Source organism: Poecilia latipinna, unplaced genomic scaffold (genome assembly GCF_001443285.1).
Source record: "Poecilia latipinna isolate Pla-1442-1.1 unplaced genomic scaffold, P_latipinna-1.0 Scaffold1460, whole genome shotgun sequence".
Lineage (NCBI taxonomy): Eukaryota > Metazoa > Chordata > Actinopteri > Cyprinodontiformes > Poeciliidae > Poecilia > Poecilia latipinna.
Genome location: NW_015114076.1, coordinates 115,509 through 134,252, shown reverse-complemented (window position 1 = coordinate 134,252; position 18,744 = coordinate 115,509). Strand labels below are relative to the sequence as shown.

Below are 18,744 nucleotides of genomic sequence, written 5' to 3'. Positions count from 1 at the left end.
AATTTGTGCAAAAAAGTGAGATTTTCACCAGCTTGCATTCACTGATTGGTTTTGTTTTCTTTTCCTAAATCAAGTACTTCCTGGCTCACTACTGTATGGTAATTTGGTGGAACAGTTTTAGGGAAAAAGATCGAAGAGTAATAAGCATTCCCATTAGTAATTTCAAATTTGCCAGAAACAAACCAGCCAGATCTCATACCAAGTTGACTCCTCTGAAATGGACAAACTCTTTGCCTTATGAACTCACATTGGACGTGAATATTTTGTAATATATCTTATGTCATTAGCTGAGCATTGGCCCATGCTATAACAGTCAGGTTTAGTGTTCTTTAAGCAACAGCATGTACATAAAGTAATTATTCTGAGTTATACACATAAACATAATTGATGCTTTTAAGTTTAACTGCTGTTAAAGATGCGAATTTCACAAATTTAAATAACTTTTGTGTTCTTTTTCCCTAGATTGCAACCCTTAACTTATCAGTTTTATTGTGACTACACACCCATCTCTAACAACTCGCACTCATCTAATGTTGACAATAGTCCTTAATATAAAAAGGGACTGGTTCTGGTTACTTAACGTAAAGATCATTGCTTGAATCCTTAGCTAGTACTAGTCATAAATGAATACAATTTGCAGGCTTCACAAACACACAAGATTTTATATAATAGTGTCATATATTGATGTCACTACCTGTATTTTTCCTCAACAAGGTGCTGTTGGATGTGGGCAAGAATTTCAGTGACATTCTAGAAAAGCATAGCAGAAAACCAGAAATATAATTAATTGACACTGTCACCAATAACTATTGACTAACGTTCAAGAAGGTAACACATTTTCATGCAGTTAGAGGCTCATATGTCTATGTTGCAGCTACAAAATTGATTGGGAATAACGCAATATTGAGATATGTGTAAAATCTGGTGGCTTCAGAAATATGATGAATGACCATGCAGGGTTTCATCTACATTTACCACTATTGTTGTCCAGATTTCCACTCACTTGAAAGTTGATGGCTGTAATTTCATCAGGAACCTTATTGGTAAAAACTTGAAGTATGTCCAGAAGCTCAGGATTAATGTTGGTGCTACATTCCAGCTGTCCCTCAAGAGGCATCAGGTACAAGCAGGACCGAACTAAAAGTGGATCCACCTTCATCAAGTGACTGTTGTTCTTCATCACATTTATAAGTGCTCTGAAAAAGAATCAATCAAAAAGGTGGTCAGTAACATTGGTCTATTTGAAAATGAAAACTTAAAAATAATGTGCTGACAGCTAAAGACTGATGGGTCTTACTTCCTGTCTTGACTGTAAAAGTATGTTTGGTTGTTAATGTCAATGTCTTCCAAACCTGCCCAGGAAAAACTATAGTTTCTGTTTCCAGAGGTTTTTCCTTCAAAGGGCTTTATGGTGCCTCTCAGCAGATGAAGGAGTGGCAGTACCATAATCCATCGAGGCATTGTAGCTCTTTTGACTGTTTTGATGAGATCCACCAGCATTTCTGGCAAACTACAAACAACATTTAAAAATTGGTTAATAATCTGTGGGATTGTATGTTTTACATATAAAATGCCTGAGCATTTATTCTCCATCATTGCTTCCAAACATAGGTCTTAATCATCTTCTTTACTAAAATTCATGTTTTGTAATTAAAATTAAAAGATATTTTGGGTACCTACTTTTTGAATACTGAAACAGCTTGAGAAAAATTTGCCCAGTACTGAAGAAATTTGTCCTTCTCTAGTTCAGGCAAACACAGTGCAGAACAGAGGCGGAGGAGCTCAGGATTTTCAAGTTTGATTTTGTACTGTCTCCACACGTGAAGCATGACCACAGCTGCTCTCATGGGGTCTGGGATGTAGACCCCAGGAGATGTAGACCCCTTATCCTGGAGCTGAGGGATCACGTGTGTCAGCATGAACTCTTTCAGGATCTTCCTCACCTATAATATTGCATTAAAAAAAGAGTGAGTTAAATTGGCCAAAAATGAGGATCTAGATTACAAACATACAATTTCTGAACTTACATCGTCTTCCCCAAATTGTAAGGAGTACCATTTCTTTTGCTTCTCCTCAAATACAAAAGGATTTGCATAAACCTGGAAAAACTGATTTAGCTGAATTTGAAAACTTTTTACGTTGGCATCACTCCAGCTCTTTAGAAGATCAAATATGGACTCCAACATCACATTTGCAGCAATTTCTCTTCCTTGAATCAGATCTTTACGTTGATCAGGCCAAAACTTTTCCTTGAGTTCCTTGAGGCGGGGGAACATGCCCTTTGAAGGCTCAGCGCAGATGATGTCATCATACTGATGCCAGTCCCCTTAACCAGAAAATACAAAACAAATACTAGTGTTTGCTAAACAATCACAGCTTAATATAGGTTAAACTGCTCAATACTAGCTAAAATTACTGCACAGCTTGACTGAGAGAAGATGTTTTTTACATTTATTTACCGTCATCAGTGATGAGGTGTTTGTTCACAAACAAGCATCTGTTGGTATGGTGATGTGTAGAGTCCAGTTTGTAAATGTACTCAAACTCATAAATACCCTTTTTATTCTTATAGACAACATATTTGTATGCTATGGACTCGGACACAGTTTTGTCTTTGCTCGTTATGAGGCATCCTTCAACAAGAAAACCATGCTCTCCAAGATCCCTGCAGAGGAGAACAAATTATAGGGCACATGTTGTAACATCAGTGAGACGAGGATGAAGTCCAACTTTGCATGTTTGTGGAAGAACCAAAAACAATATATTTCTCTTAAATTTCATGCACTATTGAAATATCTCTAATTATTTGTTATTTCTTTATTGTTTGCAACCAGAGCCAGATTTGAAATTATTTTTAAATAATGCTTCTTCAAGGTGTCTTTTTTCCTAGCCAAGTCTTACCTCACCATTTTTACGGAAATATTTTTTATAGAAAAGCTTTTCACTCTTAAATATAAGCCATTCAAACAGTAAAAACCTCCTAAAATCAAAAGGTGAAACAGTTTTGTGTCAACATTAAACATAGCTTAGCAAAGAGTTAAAACCGAAGATTAAATTGGGTTTTTGGCACTTTCCTACCTGGTTACTTCCAGCTCAGCTACATTGTCATTCCAGCTATTTGCAATAGGTTTCCCAGCTCTGATAAAGATTCGATCTTCATCAGGATTAAATTTGAAATCCTTTGAAAGAACTGCATGGAAGTAAATTGTGAGCCTGTCTCGTGTGACAACGTTTTTGTTTTGAATTTGCCTACAAAACAAAGAGAAGAAAATTGGTTTAGTGAACATAATTCTTCAAAAATAAAAGTAGTTTTTTAAAGTTACATGCATCTTACGCTTTAGGCAGTGGTGCTGCTGAAGTGTTGGCTTTTGTGCTTTTCTTATTGTCTTGATTTTGTTGCTTTCCATCGCCTGAAACTTCATCCTGCCTGTTCTCAGTCTCCATTTTATTTTCCGGATCCACACTGGAGCCTGAGTTATCAGCCTGCAATGTTAAGTATAAATGCTATAAATGCTATTTATACACACCTTACATAGGTCTTTTTCATTAACAATTTTGTACAACAAACATTAACCAACACTACCTTTAATGGCGCTGATTTCTGCTTCTGGTCCTGCTGACTTTTTCCTTTCGGTTTCTGATCACCTTGACCTTTAGCCTTCCGATGCGTTTCTTCTGCCTGCTTTGCATTTGGATTTGAATTAGCATTCTTGTCCAGTCTAGATTCTACGGTAACAACAGATTCATTCTTGTTTTTTGAATTTTTTGGGGTAACCTTTTGCTCTTCAGGATCAGCAGGCTTTGCTCCCTCAGTTGAAACAGACTGCTTGTTTGTTGAGGCTGAAGCTTGAGCTGAAGCATCGCCTGCTCCTTTCTCAGGTGTTTGATCTTGAACTGACTTATTGGCATCAGTCTCCTTAGCTTTGGTTTCTTCAGACTGACTTGAAGTCTCCTCAGCTGTAGATACAGGTTCTTCAATCGGTGTACTTTTAGAGGAGGCTGCCGTGCCATTAGCTGGTAATGAAGTAGGCTGCTGTTGGGGCGAGGGGGAATCATCTTGGTGTGAGGGGGAATCATCTTGGTGTGAGGGGGGATTATCTTGGAGTGAGTCTGTCGTTTCCTCCATATTGGCATCTGAGCTTTCAGTGTCACTGGAGTCTCCTCTTTCTTGTCTCATCTTTCCCTGACTGTCTTCCAAAGATACGAGTGACGGGTCAGACTGACTCTGATCTTGGTCTGAAGGCATGTTGTCACCTTTCTTCTTTTTGTTTTTCTTTCTTTTTTTCTTCTATAAAAAGGACAAAAAGAAAATATATATGTTTTAACAAATAAATCACCTTCTGGACATACAAAGGATTAATTCTGACCTTGTTTCAGATATCACACAATTTCTCAAGGGTTTCTTTACATTTTCAATTCAAAATTCTGTTCTTATGACTCAAATTTACAGATTCTGAGTCACTTTTATACATTTTCCTAAAAATGTAAATACATAACTGCATTTCATTGTAAACATCATATATTTATGGTAGATATTTGTACAGCAGTCAGGCTTCAGCAGTTGAAGCTGCTAAAACCGCTGACTGACTTACGGAGTCTGGAAATAAATAATAAACCTTATTGTATACTCTATTTTCATCGCAATACTTTTTTCATACTCCATAGAAACCTTGTTTATGTTATGAATAACTATGAGCTATGTGTCCACAGGAACAGTTTTTGGTGTCAATATTTAGGATAATCTTATCAATAAGAAGAGTAAAACGGTTCAGGTTACTTACTCTCACCTTTTTCTTTGGGTTGAGTTGTTCATCATTTGGTCGTTTGGAAGATTTATTGGAGTCCATGCTCTCTGCATGATGGACATTTCTCTGAGAGTTTGATTCCTCCATTTTGCTTTCAGAGTTTGCAATCAGGGACTTTGGCTGATTTTCTGTGTCTACAACAGAGAAATAAAGCTAAGAATAAAAATCTAATTTTAAAAAACAGATACTTTAAAACAACTTTGATTTCTAAAACAATTTTTTCATACTTGTGCTTATAACTGCAATTAGTCAAAATATACAATTGATCTAAACTTCTTAGTAAGTTGATTAGGTTATTTTATTCTTGGTACTAAAAATGAAATAAAACCATACTTCAATATCCATCTATTCCAAACCCATAATATTCTGCATCAAATTATAACCTGATATCATAGAACAGAGGTTGACCAGATTTTTTTATTGCAAATGTGCTCTGCCCACTGCATCACAGATCCTCCACCATGCTCAACAATGGGCATGAGGTGCTTTCTACCATGTTTTTTGTTTCACAACAAATCCACCACTAGTGGCTGTTTCCAAAAAGCTTAATCTTAGTTACATTTGACCAAACCTTATAATTTCACTTAAAGTCACAAAACAATAAAATGTAAACACATGAGATGACACTACTACTATAAAAGATTAAGTAATTTAAAGGTTTTTTATAGCTCTTTAAAATGTTCTCTTTAAGAAACAGATTTGTTTAATTTTTAAACATATGAGCATAAAAACATATTTTTTTCAAAATGGATTAGTTAATACATGAGAATAAACTGAATCTCTAAACTTGTCCACTTACCTTCTGTGTTTGATGTTGTGGCAGGAAGCCTGAGGCCACACTGACTGCAAAACTTGGATTTCTTATCCAAAATATCATAGTCACATCTTGGACACTTCATCGTCAGGCTTCTGTGACTAATACAAAAGACGTAAGTATCTTGTATTTGATTATAAGGCAGTAAGTATCCTTTCACTTTCTGTTGTATCAAGCAAGGTATCACGATAGAGTGCTCAGATTTACACACAGAAAAGTAGTTCACCTCATGATCTCTGACCAACATTTACGCAACAAACTGACCTGCAAGTCCTTTGTTGTGTATCACAATAAAAATGTCACTGGGAGCTGTTACACAGCAGCCCTCTGTCCTGCCAACTACCATGTGTTGATACACTGACCTCCGCAAAAAAATGAGGGGAGAGGTGAAGTAAGAAAAGCTTAAGGTTTCTATCCTAAATAAAAAATGATATTTAAGATAAAGAAAAAAATACAGCTAATTGGTTGAAGTTCAACAGACCTCACTTGGTACTCCTAGATTAGCACACTTTCTGATGGGTTTCATTTTCCTTTCTCCACCCTGCAGATATTAGTCATGTGAGGCACAGCAACAGTATAATTAAAGAATCACAATATATCTAGATTAAACCTACTGGGCTCACATTTAATGCAGGGTTTAAAATAAATAATACAATTTATTTAGCTATATTTTATTCTTTATTATTTCAAGTCAAATCTAGGTCAACCTTATTAATAAATATTTGTGATAATGATTTATTTCACATTAATGTGAATCATTATTAAGATGGTAATTGTTGCCGTTTAGTTTTGTTTCAGCTGAAAACCTCCAGTTCTGAACGAATCAAACTGTAGGCAACACAGTTCGATTTTTTTAACTGTACCGTGCAGCATCATCTCATAACAAACGATCTTTGGCTATATATGTCGGCCAATCACATATCAGCGAATAACTTCCTTGTTATTTTGACTACCCAAAAACGTGAACGATAGCTTAGCAATTACTTTTACAGCTACCATGATAATTTAAATAACAAGTCCCATCAGGCATCCTCACTAAAAGCCATAAGTTGCATCAGAAAAATACCACCACCGCTATGAGCAGCTAGTGAGCTACCTAGCCCAGTAGTTAACACTTGCTAACTTTAGCTTCGTCTCCCTTCTGTCAAACAGAAACTAACTCATGACAGCTATAAATTTAGGTGTACGCCGAACCACAACACTGTTTTAGCCCAGTAATCCTCCACTTACTCAGCTGTGTCTTGTCACAACGAGCTCTTACAGTCTCTCCAGCTAATAGGATTAGGATACTAGCGTTACTGCATGCCGGATGGCTTGTAGCAAAAACAAACATTTCAGCGCTCACCAGAACCAAGTGGGTCCTCAATCTTCTCTCTGCGGTCCAGTTCAGTAAAGTCTACACACCATCTCTGCTGCATGCACTATGACTCACTGCTGGCTGCTCTGGGTTGAGACGTCTTCTCGCTCAAGCACGTTTCCGTCTCTCCTAAAGTTTCGTTTCATCCTAAATGGGCGTAAACCTTCAAAGTTTACTTTTATTATGAATCATAAACGTGCGAGTTCCGATCCCAACTTCATGTGAAGATATAAATGAAAAAAAAAATTAATAATAATTAGTAATTTCACCTCCGTTTTTTATTTGAAGTACATGGGTGCTTAAAATTATTTTTATATAACAAGATTTCAAGAGCTGTGTAATAAAACAAATCACTGATTATAAAACAGTGACCCCCTCTGGGCAAAAATGTTCCCCAAACATCCTACTTTCATAACTGCTGTCCCTCCATACATATGTATCCTTGTTGGCTAAAATACATGCAGTACAATGTAAGAATAATGCACCAAAACTAAGATAACACATTTCTGGAATCCCAACTAATCAGTTAATGAAAGTTATTTCTGTTAAGCCCTTCTCAAATGGACAAGAGCAACAGAAAGTGGAGGAAAAAAAATAAATATTGACGAAAAGATCTGGGGTCGAATTTTGTTAAAAAGCAACATAAAAATATCTTCAATCCCGTGTGTTCTAAATTTCTTGTTTTAATGTGTGGATTTTTTTAAACTAGTGCTTGTACTGAATTGTGTACAAACACACCTTAGTTTTACAATTATGACCAGTGACTAGTGACAAGAATAAAACTGGTTATATCTTCAACATTTGGGGACAACTTAACCATCTCCATCCATGGTTGTTGGTTCAAGTGGAGCTTAATCGTGAATCTCTAGTGCAGATTGCTGCTTCCACTTAGCATAAAAAAATATATTCTTTGCCCCAGGTGAAAAAGAAAACTGAAATTAAATTAAACTTCTGTGTTTACTTTCATAGAAGGTTAGAATAGTGGAGCTAAACACAGAATATTCATCCTGGGTTAAATGGAGCATCCCTAGTCTGGGTCATTTGTTCAAGTGGGGATGAAGAGTAAGTCTGGCCTGTGTTACTGGTTCAGCTGGGAATGAATATAGCATTTCTAGTCCAGGTTGGTGGTTTTCTGTTGTCGATAAACTGAACATCTCAGTCTGGGTCAGTGAGCCAATGCAGGTGGTCTTAGTATTATCAGTGTATAAATACTATACATTTTGTTTAACTGTAACAAGTTTAAAATTAAATATTTGGTATAACCAGATATTCATTTTATAACTTCTGGGAAGAAGTTTCTTTGAAACACCTTTAGTCAGAAAGACTTCAGAAAAAAATTCTCCTAGCTTCTAAATGGCATCCTAAAACTCTTCATTAGTGTTTAATTAGTCAAGAATATTCCACATTGCTTCATTATTGATGACATCTGGGCTTTGGAGATGCCAGTTCATTATCCAGTTCATGCCAGTTCATCATTCTTTTTATATTAATCAGTCTTGCTTTTTTATATGTAAGCAATGCTTTTGGCTTAGTCTAATCAGGGCTATTGTTAATTTTATTGAAATATAATGTAATTTTCTTGAAAAGAACAACAACCGAAGCATGATTTAACCATCAACCTGTTTTACAGTTGATTTCACACACTGTTGTAGTAGAACTTTTTCTTTTCATACATTGGACATATTTATATTACTTCAAGATAGATTAAAAGTGATTCCTGCAAATGTTTCTGTGCTGTCAAAAGTTAATTGTAGCTTGGCAATGTAAGGGAAGAGTCTTCACTGCTAACTTTCACTTTCTCTTTTGAAAAACAACCCAACACTTATAAGTAGAACTGTAGCACTGAAAGTGAAACAAAAGTGATCAAATCTGACTTTTAAAATACTGTTAAATAAAACACAAAACTTCCAAAGGGAACATAACCTAAAATCTCGGAGGTATGTTTAGTTGCCTAGTAGCAGCACTGGATAAACTGGCTAGTTGGAGACAGCATGCCCTCAAGATAGAAAGAACTGATTTGTTTGGCACTTTGAAGCTACATCCAGGCTGTGCCAAAGCTAAAAACAGCATTAGATAATTTAATATCACAAAAAATAACTGGTACTGCAACAACCTGCACACTTAAGCAAAACAAGCAGATCAATCTCACACTAAATGTTCTTTTAAATGTTCTTTTAAATAAGTCTGCATCACCCAATTAACAATTTAATAAACACTTAAAGCTTAAGCTTTGAAATGCCTCCAGGATGACCTTTGTTGTTGTTATGAGTCATTTCTCCTTATAGCTCTCATGTGACACTCATTCGCTGTTTGTTCAGGCTTTCCACAAGTCAGGACACTCAGAATTGATCAAAAGGCCATGCTGTGCTCCTAGATGTTCAGCAGAGGGCAGCGTGGGACAGAATCTGAGTGTGTGTGTGGAACAAAGTGACATCTCGGCCAAAGGATTTCACAGGTGACTTCTTCAGTCATCTATAAGAGTCACATGGGTTATCACCATAGATTGGTGTTTCAGCAGGATCACTCCACTTTCACATTTTCAGGTTTTTGTTCAAACATAATGCCATGGTAACTTGGATTGCACTCAGAGCTAAAGGTTCACTCGGGCTGTCAGGGTTTAAGATTAGAAGACGTGTCTTTCATCCTGAAGAATACAGCAGTTACATACGGTTCCTTCAATGCAAAGAGCAATGTGAGACCAAAGCATGGTGATATTCTAAACGCTTTACTAAAGTTTGAACGAACCAAACAAAAAGCAAAAGAGATGCTGTTTGTGAGGAAATAGAAACTCACTAGGGCTTTTCAGTTCTCGTCCTGTTTTAAAAACTAGATTGATAATTAATGTTGGGTCATTTTATGAGGATGCTGTCACAGTCTTAAAGAGACAGTAACATCAAGAATAAGATGAAAAAGAGGGTTCCAATGCAAGCTAAGGCTGAAATCATTTCACATCTAGTCAGTGGTTTTGTGTTTAAAATGTGGATGTCTTCCCGCTGTTCTTTGTTCTGCCTCTTGTGATTAAATCGAGTATCTGCATTTGAAGTTTGTGGGCGTGACATGACGGCACGTGAAAATTTTCAGAAGTGTGATTTCTGTGACTACAACTTAAATGCAAGTTGGGAAATAACTTTCAAAGACAAACACATGTTGTGTAATCTAGGTACTTCATTATTTTAGAGAAATCAGACAAGAGTTGCCTAGTATTGTGTTTTTCATTTCTCTTTCATGCGTATTAAAGAACAGACGCCATCAAAGCTTTCTCTGTACATCTATAACTCAAAATGACGTTGCTTGATGTCTGTGATGTGTGGGGGGTTTAATGGCGATGTTCTGAAAAAGAAAAAAAAAAGACATGTTTGCACCAAGGCCGCCTTAAGCACTTGGTTATTAATGTTTAACCTATGCTTGTTGAACTTTACCTGCAAACTTCACTGTATATCACACATCTATCACTCACATGGGAGTCCGTCTTGCTCTAGCCTGCAGGTGAGGCAGTCGATGAGCGACTCTGCATCAATGGCTCTATGAAAAAATGGTTTGCAGCTAAATAAAATATCTCACACGTCTATCTTTCTCTTGGAGTTAACAGATGCTTCGATGACCTGAGAGTCACACAAGACTTTCTTTGTGCGTTTGAGGTTTTGCTGTACTGGCTGATGTAGACGAGTTCTGGCTACACAGTAATCACAAACAAGACTCGGTATAGGATATAATTATCTTTATGTGTACGTTTGATCTTTGAGTCACTGTCACACCTTTTTGAGCAACAGATCCAGCACATGAAAGAATCTGGATATATCTTTTGCTGATTTCCATAACCTCAGTTTTGCTCATGGTTTTTTAATGATGTAGATGAAACAATCTTCATAGTTCATAGTTTTGTTGGAGAGCTATACAAATAGCCTTTTTTTTCTTCAAAGACTGTCATTGACAGAGTATGTTGCGTACCCTATGAGGGCAACAACATCCCCAGGCAGTGAGAAGTGTTGAGATAGACGTAGTTATGACGACAGCATTTCTAAATTCCCTGAAGAGCAAAATGCAAGAAAGGAGGCAAACTGAGGCATCCACTTCAAGTCTACTTTTATTGTTTTTGTTTTTTACAAAACCTTAAAGCATCAAAATTACATATTAATGTTAGGACGTCATGATCCTAAATATTTATCTAAGTCTAATCAAATGTGCTTTGCCTTAAGATGGACTTGAGTGAAATGGGTTAATGCTACCATTGTGAGAAGACTCTGTCTCTTTTGATTAACAGAAGTCAGAAAGGTTTAGATTGAGTGCAGAGTTCAAATGTTTTATTCCAGATGTTGATGCCCATGTAAGAGAAAGTGGTTTCATTTAACAACCAAGCAAGAATGAAGAAATTCACAATTTTACTTCAGAAAAATGTCCAAATCAAAATCTGGAAAAGCGAATCCATTTTCAAACACTATCTGGATCCTTTCATGAAAAGAGACAAACAAACCTCCAACCCAGTGAAAGCATGTAGGAGTGGTTATACGGTCATAGTGGTCATGTGCGGTTTCAACTTCACATCTGAAAGAACCACAGATTTATGTAGCAGGCCACAAAAGCAGTTGTGGAAAAAATGGCCAGTAAACAACACAGGAAGTGGTAGCAGGTGGTGAGGCGCTGGCGTTCTATTGCGGCGGATGAGTCACTTTTGCACAGACAGACTTTCAGATCTTTCTTTAGAATTTACAGGTAAAATTCAACAGTTATTTAAAATAATGCATTTCTTGGCTTTAGAAGTAAAAACCGAACAGTCCTGTCAGGTTTTCTAGACAGGCATAAGGTGTGTGGGATTGTGGGAAGGAAACACTCCAAACTTTTCGGAGATGCTTTTTGTATGTCTTTGAGAACATTTCTAAGAAAATTCTAGTGTCTCACAAGAATCATACTCTGAAAGATTCCTCACATAAAAGAGATGGAGAGAAGTAACTCACTGTTAGTCATTGAAAACAACTTGTTCTGTAGTCACATATCAATAAATATGCAAATGTCGACAAACAATGGTACTTTTGGGCTTCAGCAATTTCTCAGTAAATCTGATTGAAGTTTTATTTTTCAGTTATCATCAAGAGCGATACTTTCTGGCAGACAGACTAAATGTGAGTTGCTGTACTTCTTTTCATCATCTAAGGAGACATCCACCAACCAGAAAGATCCCCCAGGCAGAAGGTTTTGCTCTTACTCAGACTTTGCTGTGAGGATTCACATCAAGAGAATGTCCTATTTCAGTGGCTCAAAAGCTAGTTCCTAAAAAAAAGAAATAAAATGTTTTTTAACAAATCTGTTTAAATCAAAAGATTATATATATATATAAAAAAAAAACACGTTTGCTGGACTTTACCTGCGAACTGTGCTGTAAATAACAGTTTCATTTTCATAATCCTCCCGTTTCCTGAAAGTTAAAATGTATATCAGCACTTGTACCATCTATTCTCTTCATTGATTATAACAACGGGTTTAAAAATGTCAGAATGTCTCACATGGTTCTCTTTCTTCCCTTTTGAAATTCAATAGTTGCATATATTATTTCTGTTGTAGCTTCTTCAACCTTAAGATCGTTGACAGCTTGTGACTGGTGACTGTCTTCAGTCCTAAGTCGATTTGCACCATCTGTCCTCTGAATACAAAAATGCAAACACATATTAGTAGATAAATAAAGGAAACAGAAATGTTTAAGTAAATATTAGAAGTCAAAGTTTTTAACCCTAGCCGTAAAAAAGGTTATTTTCCCGCATTTTATCTGTGATGACTCAGAGTTTGAGATGTTTACTTGATTTGGCTTCAGATAACAGTCGTTAGAACAATGCTGTCTGCGGTTTAAATCAAGGAAACAAAACAAGATGACCTGCATTTCTTCCAGATGTTCTGTCTCTGCCCTTATTTTGTTTTTGGTGAGCCTGAAAAAGAGCACAAAAAAAAGTATAATTTAGAGTGATTGTTTTTCAATGAAAATAAAGAGAAAATATTACAAATTGATATTGATGGAAAAAAAAAACGATTGTGTTCATTCAGTTTTCTGCATTCAGTTTTTAATATTTATAGAAACATCAGATTCTATAGCTTTGAATGATACGTTTGTCTGTAATTTAAGCTCAGAAAAAAAACGCAAGGTTCTCCAGTTTGTTCCGTGTAATACTTTACTCTAAAATAAAAAGCGCGTCCTACAAGGATGAGTAACGTGTAAACAGCTGCTTTGTGCGTGCTCTGTGCACAGAGTAAGGTCACTAACACTAAAGAATGTATCTGCCTTTAATAGAGATGTTTAAAACCAATGCCACACAAGAACAGACAGCTCACCTGCAAACAGCAACAACAGATGTCACAACTAGAAGCAGCACAACACTGACACTGATAATGACAAGCATGGCTTTCATAAATGTCCAATAAGCTGTAAAAAAAAAAACATTATAGTTTGTCTGGGATGCTTAAAAAAGTTATATAAAAGTGCAAGAAAACAAAACCTAATAAGCTTCTTAATGCATTTTCCAAAAACTAGTTCATAGAAGGCGACGGCTTTAGCGAAATACTTACGATTCTTCTTCTTCAAAGTGAAAACTGTGGAGTTTTGACTTCCATGTTTGTTGGAGACGCTGCATGAATACTGACCGCCATCAACAGGAAGCAACTCAGGCTGATGTCCAACTTTCTGGATCCAACTGTCTGCTATTTTGAACCAGCTGTAATTTTCTACAGGCGGGTGCGCATCGCTGCAGCAGATCAGGACAATGCTGCCGTCTGCGCCCGTCTCAGATGATGATCTGACAAGCACAGATGTGTTCTTGGGTCCATCTGAAAATAAAGGAAAGAGTTTTCAGTTTTGTTTTTTTTTTTTTTTTTTTTTCAGGAGCAGAGGGGGGCATATTGTGCAAATGAGTGTCAGGGAAGATGATTTATCACAACAAAGTTGCAGATTACTGCTGCATGAAACATTTGCAGTCTTGCCTTCAACATCCACTTATACAACACAAACTACAGTCACTGCTGGGAACAAAAAATGTCTTGGTGGAGACAGCATTTTAAAAATAATTTCTTCTAGGAAAATGAAATAATTTCTTTGAGAAAAAAAATAACTGAAAAAATAAAATATATCAAAAGCACAAATAAAAAATACTACTAAAGTTGTATACTTTTCTCAAAGCTCCCTTTCAAACTGATTTTCAAAAAAAAAAAAAAAAACCCTTGAAATGTCAAGAAATGTCAGCATTACTCAGAGGGATCAAATGGGTGACTCTGTACACATCAAAGTCTTTCTGTTGAGGCCCATACTCACATTCAACATCGACATGAGCGACTCCTGAAGTTGTTCCGTTTGTCATTTTTAGGGAGCAAGTGTAGTTCCCTGAATGTTTAGAGGACACGTTTGTCAAATGAAGTACCGGTCCTTCATTTATGGCTTCTCCGTCTTTAAACCAGCTGTACCCATATGAACCTTCTTCACCGTCGCAGCGGTTTTTGCAGGTGAGATTTACTGAATCTCCTTCCTTTATCGTTTCTTTTGGCACCGAAATATTCAGATCTATGAAAATTTGAATTTGATTTTCTTTTAAATTTTCCACTTATTTAATGCAAACAGTACGATTTTAAATCAAATGACAAATGACTTACCAATAACTTTCAATACTAGACGTTTAGCGGGGCATCCTTTGTTGGCATTGTATCTGAAAAAATATTTCCCAGCATCATAGTGGCTCACTTCGTGTATTTTCAAAGAGCAGTTATGCACTTTGTCTCCGGTGTACTCAAATCTTTCAGATACATTCCCAGGGTAAGTTAAAATAAAACGACCTTTAGAAGGCTTCACATAAGCCCACATGAACCTTTTTACTTCTTGCTTTTCAATAATATTAAAGATACAAAAGAAGACAACAGGCGAGCCTCTGACAGCACAGATGGTTTGCTGGGGGTAATCCACGAAGCACTTGCTGGAGAAAACGTCTGGAAAAGGAAAAAAAAAATGTCTACATGTTGCAACATACCATAGCTGAGAAATATTTCAAACGTCGTTTGCATTTACCTCCTGCAAATAGAAGCAACAGGGTCCACATCAATTGTCTGCTTTCAGCCAACATTTTCGGGCCGAGTCGAGTCAAATCTTTCAGGTCTTTTAATTTTAACAGAAGTTTTAACATCTGACAGAGTGGAAGAACAGGCAGTCTCTTTTTTTTTTCTTCTTTTGCGTGCTTTTCTATCTATCACCTCAATGTGCAGCTTCCTGTCTTGAAAAAAACAGGGTCTTAGGTCAAAGCTGCACTTCTCAGCCTATAAAAATCAGGTCACTTACACAAAGCCTGTTTCGGCTCTTCGCATGTCAACCTGAGTTGTACAAGATCTCGATGCAGGGAGCCACGCTTCGTGCACTGCAACCTGATGTTCTTATGTTGTGGTTAACAGTAAGTGCAGGGTTGGAGCCATGATGGTTTAATAGGTTTTGTGCAACGCGATCACACAGCGCGCCAACATAGTGTTTATCTCACTGCTGATGATGATGGGCTACCACTTTATTTGTTCATAAAGGAGTTTTCTGGTCATTTCTGAGTAAAAAATTGAATAAATTAGGATCTAGTGTTGTTCCAACAGACCACAAGAATTCTTCACTCTTAAATAATTTAGAAACAATAGGGATTCATATGATTATTAAAACCTTGTGAGATATTCGCCACTGTGTTTTAATGATCACAAACAATGCTTTTAATGTTTAAAACATCAGTATTTACAGACCGGCAAAATAATACGTTTGGCTTTGAATTAATAGCAGAACCTTCTCCAACTCATCTATCCACCATGTTTATATATTATCCCTTCTGCCCGAGATATATTTTTTATTAAGTTCTACATGCTCCATTTTTGAATTTATCTTAGGGCAACATACTGTTGCTTCAGTGACTTCCACAAAAGAAGAAGATACCTTTTATTTGATGCCGCAACACAATGAAATTTACTTTCATTTTCTGTTATGTCAAGCATGATTTCATGATTGCTCAGCTTTATAACAATCACAGATAAAAGTTGTTCTGTTCTAATGAACTTTGACAAATGGACTTGTTAGTTGAGGCTCGTAATAAAGACGTTCTTTTACTGTGAGTGTTGGCAAATTTTACCCAAGAGTTTTCTGTTCTGTCAACTACAACTCCTGTCAAAAATGAGGGGAAGAGATGAATCCTTGCAACACCCTGACAGATGGTTGCTTATTTGGGATCCAGAAACAGTATAATTACATATTGCTAATACAATCTATTATAGCCCCTATAGTTTTGCACCTTAACGACATACGCGACTCCCATTTAATGCAGAGTATACACAATGTAATAGAAACAATTGTGTGTGTGTTTTTTTTTTTTTTAGGGAAAACTAAGCAAAATAAAACAAACCTAAAAGGCAAAACACAAAGTGAGAAATCAAAGTTTTTGATTTTATTGCCACAAGAACTTTCTTCCTCGCTCTCTTCCTTCTCTCTCTCTCTCTCTCTCTCTCTCTCTCGTGACGACGGGATGATCACCGGGGATGATCATCTGGAGATCTATAAAAGGATCTTGGTCAGTGATTGGTCTCAGAAAGAAGAGCCAGCAGCCGAAGTGAGATAAGGAGCAGCTCAGACCTCCGCTCTCGACATGGAGATGACTTCTAAACTTATGTTTCCTATCGTAGCGTTTTGCCTTCTCGTCGCCTGCAGCCCGTCGGAGGCTTGGTACAAGCAGGTGGCCGGACCGAACTACTACTCGGTGGGCAGGGCGTCCGGCTTGCTGTCCGGGATCCGGAGGTCGTCATCGTACGCGAGGAGAGAGGAATCCCCGTCAGAGAGCGGAGAGTCTGCCACCAGCAGCGTCTTATCTCAGTTACTCTCTCATAACTCTGTTTTAAAGACGATGGTTAGTGGGAATTCATTTGCTCAGTCAACTTTTGAATGTATTTTTTTTTGTTTGTTTTTCTTCATTATTTAGCAGACGATTAAACATAAGATTACAGAAATTTGGCAGCACTCTTTTTTCCGTTTTCTATGTATTAATTATTTACTTCTTGCTTAATGGCTTTTCGCTGCAAAAACTTAAACTTTAATGAGAAAACAAAAGCGAACCGTTATGGGCTTGCATTCTGTACCCCGATATTTTTCACATCAGCATTACGAAAAAATTCTACAATATTGCAGAAAATAAATCTACAATAATTTCTTTTAAAAAAATATGGATAGGATATTACAAGCTTTGCATGAATGCACACAGTATAAAGTTGCAGAATATTTGTTGCTGCGTAAAAGCAGCTTGAAACTCATCTTCATTCAAGTGCACAAAACTAGTCGTGGTTTTAGATACTTTAATCCTGATTCTCTAATTATCTGTCTCCATTCTCTCCAAACAGCCTCTTTGCATTAAAGACATTACCCCAAACCTGCAGAGCTGCGAACTCTTCCAGGAAACCAAGGGATCTCTGAAGTGCAAAGCAGACATCTTCCTCTCCCTGGACTCCTCAGACTGCGAAGGAGACTGATTGCTGTCCTTGGATCATGACGCATAATTCTTAAAAGGACATTTAAAAACTCCAAAAAAACATCTATGTTTAATGTGATGGGTAATGCTGTTGATGGAAGTTTGTTTTTCATGCTCCCTTTTTGCTTTATTTATTTATTTTTATTTTTTTTTTTACCATGGAATATGTCTAATTGTTGTTTGGTTTAGTGTTATTGTTCATATTTGATCTTAGTTTACATCAATAAATGGATCATTCTGTGGATCTGGTTAAAATGCAAATCACAAAGATGTAATTTGATTCTTCACATTTCATCACTTGGGCAGCGGAAAAACGTTTGCAAAGCAAGTTGAACACCAAAAAAAAATCTGGCATACACTCGGGAGTATCGTGTTACTTCATCCCTTAATATACAATAAAATTACAGAATGAACAGAAAAAAACAAATAGTTGGAACAGCTACAGTTGTTTGCTAATCTGCTTTGCAATATTAACACTAACCACAGCTGTTAGAAGGTCTACTCAATCACACTGATGGGTAAATCAACATGCAAGGTCATCACCATTGTCACATTGATTTGTAGAGTAGCATTTCGTGGCAATTAAAGCTGGAAGTATTTAGAGTCATCTACCAGTTTTGATTTTTTTTAACAGATTTTTCATAGTAAAATTCTGCAACTTTAGTCAGAACGGATGAAAAGCATCTAAACTGCAACTTTTAGGTCTTTCTAAAAATGCTCACATGTGCAACTGATAAATGAGTTAATGGAGATTGTACATTTAGTGTTTGCACCTGTTCTTCTCATCACATTTGTTTCTAGATTGAAGTCACTTATTGAAAATCATTTGGCGAGTGCTATTCCCAGAACACAATATTACGCCTAAACAGCATTATCCGATACATTTGCCATCACAGATTGAATCATTAGGTCCAATTGGACAGACATATGTGCATGCGGTTTGAGTTTAAACATCTTTTGTTTGTTTTAAACAATGGGCTTCAAAGTAAATTTAAAAAAAATATATTTGCAAGTCTCTGATAAATCAAAACCAAATATATGAAAACTGTCAAAATGTTGAAACTTCGGTTCACCCAATCTTTTTAAGTGAAAGGGAGATGGGACCTGTATCTGAAGTTAAAGATCTACTGTATTTACGAGGAAAACTGAGACTTGCTTGGTTATGAATTACACCTTGCTGTATCTGTGAAGTGGGTTATGATAAATGGCAGTAAATAAATCGCCCAGAAGTCTTTGATAATTGCAAAAGGTAATTTGCCAGAATTTGGA

General features: G+C 36.6%; 3 protein-coding genes across 7 annotated transcripts in view; 1 reads left to right on the top strand and 2 right to left on the bottom strand.

Annotated features, from left to right (window-relative positions):
* The window catches only part of rnf213a (ring finger protein 213a), a 33,893-nt gene extending 26,740 nt beyond the window's left edge, over window positions 1–7,153 (bottom strand). The window contains exons 1-13 of one of the 4 annotated variants that reach the window (XM_015057408.1): window positions 6,965–7,153; window positions 5,605–5,720; window positions 4,782–4,939; window positions 3,776–4,288; window positions 3,584–3,679; window positions 3,335–3,483; window positions 3,079–3,249; window positions 2,460–2,665; window positions 2,028–2,326; window positions 1,681–1,943; window positions 1,298–1,510; window positions 1,004–1,196; window positions 695–750 (exon numbers count right to left, since the gene is read on the bottom strand). In XM_015057408.1, the coding sequence (XP_014912894.1) occupies window positions 695–750; window positions 1,004–1,196; window positions 1,298–1,510; window positions 1,681–1,943; window positions 2,028–2,326; window positions 2,460–2,665; window positions 3,079–3,249; window positions 3,335–3,483; window positions 3,584–3,679; window positions 3,776–4,288; window positions 4,782–4,939; window positions 5,605–5,704 (2,417 nt within the window). In that variant the 5' untranslated portion in view covers window positions 5,705–5,720; window positions 6,965–7,153. Of the gene's footprint in view, window positions 1–694; window positions 751–1,003; window positions 1,197–1,297; window positions 1,511–1,680; window positions 1,944–2,027; window positions 2,327–2,459; window positions 2,666–3,078; window positions 3,250–3,334; window positions 3,484–3,583; window positions 4,289–4,781; window positions 4,940–5,604; window positions 5,721–6,964 lie in introns of all 4 variants that reach the window. The other 3 variants (XM_015057405.1, XM_015057407.1, XM_015057406.1) reach the window with 3 other exon arrangements.
* A 3,900-nt stretch (window positions 7,154–11,053) lies between these two features.
* On the bottom strand, window positions 11,054–15,477 carry LOC106962786 (B-cell receptor CD22-like). Of its 2 annotated transcripts, XM_015057403.1 has the most exons (9): window positions 15,009–15,476; window positions 14,600–14,929; window positions 14,265–14,510; window positions 13,526–13,783; window positions 13,292–13,382; window positions 12,840–12,891; window positions 12,475–12,611; window positions 12,336–12,386; window positions 11,054–12,241 (listed from the first exon to the last, which is right to left on the bottom strand). In XM_015057403.1, exons 1-9 carry the CDS (start codon window positions 15,121–15,123, stop codon window positions 12,235–12,237), a joined length of 1,287 nt encoding a protein of 428 aa, XP_014912889.1. In that variant the 5' UTR covers window positions 15,124–15,476; the 3' UTR covers window positions 11,054–12,234. The 2 variants fall into 2 exon arrangements, with proteins under 2 accessions (XP_014912889.1, XP_014912890.1); XM_015057404.1 differs by lacking the exon at window positions 11,054–12,241 and having other exon boundaries at window positions 12,332–12,386; window positions 15,009–15,477.
* A 1,054-nt stretch (window positions 15,478–16,531) lies between these two features.
* Window positions 16,532–17,736, top strand: LOC106962784 (neuropeptide B). Its single transcript, XM_015057402.1, has 2 exons — window positions 16,532–16,860; window positions 17,348–17,736. Exons 1-2 carry the CDS (start codon window positions 16,603–16,605, stop codon window positions 17,474–17,476), a joined length of 387 nt encoding a protein of 128 aa, XP_014912888.1. The 5' UTR covers window positions 16,532–16,602; the 3' UTR covers window positions 17,477–17,736.
* The last annotated feature ends 1,008 nt before the right edge of the window (window positions 17,737–18,744 follow it).

Excerpts from the sequence above, each read along its gene's own strand:
- LOC106962786 (XM_015057403.1), bottom strand. The coding sequence starts at position 15,123 with ATGTTAAAACTTCTGTTAAAATTAAAAGACCTGAAAGATTTGACTCGA. Across the intron at positions 13,784-14,264 it reads CGCTCATGTCGATGTTGAAT|ATGGACCCAAGAACACATCT; the intron begins GTGAGTATGGGC and ends CTTTATTTTCAG. Across the intron at positions 12,612-12,839 it reads AACATCTGGAAGAAATGCAG|AGGACAGATGGTGCAAATCG; the intron begins GTCATCTTGTTT and ends TTTTGTATTCAG.
- LOC106962784 (XM_015057402.1), top strand. The coding sequence starts at position 16,603 with ATGGAGATGACTTCTAAACTTATGTTTCCTATCGTAGCGTTTTGCCTT. Across the intron at positions 16,861-17,347 it reads ACTCTGTTTTAAAGACGATG|CCTCTTTGCATTAAAGACAT; the intron begins GTTAGTGGGAAT and ends CTCTCCAAACAG.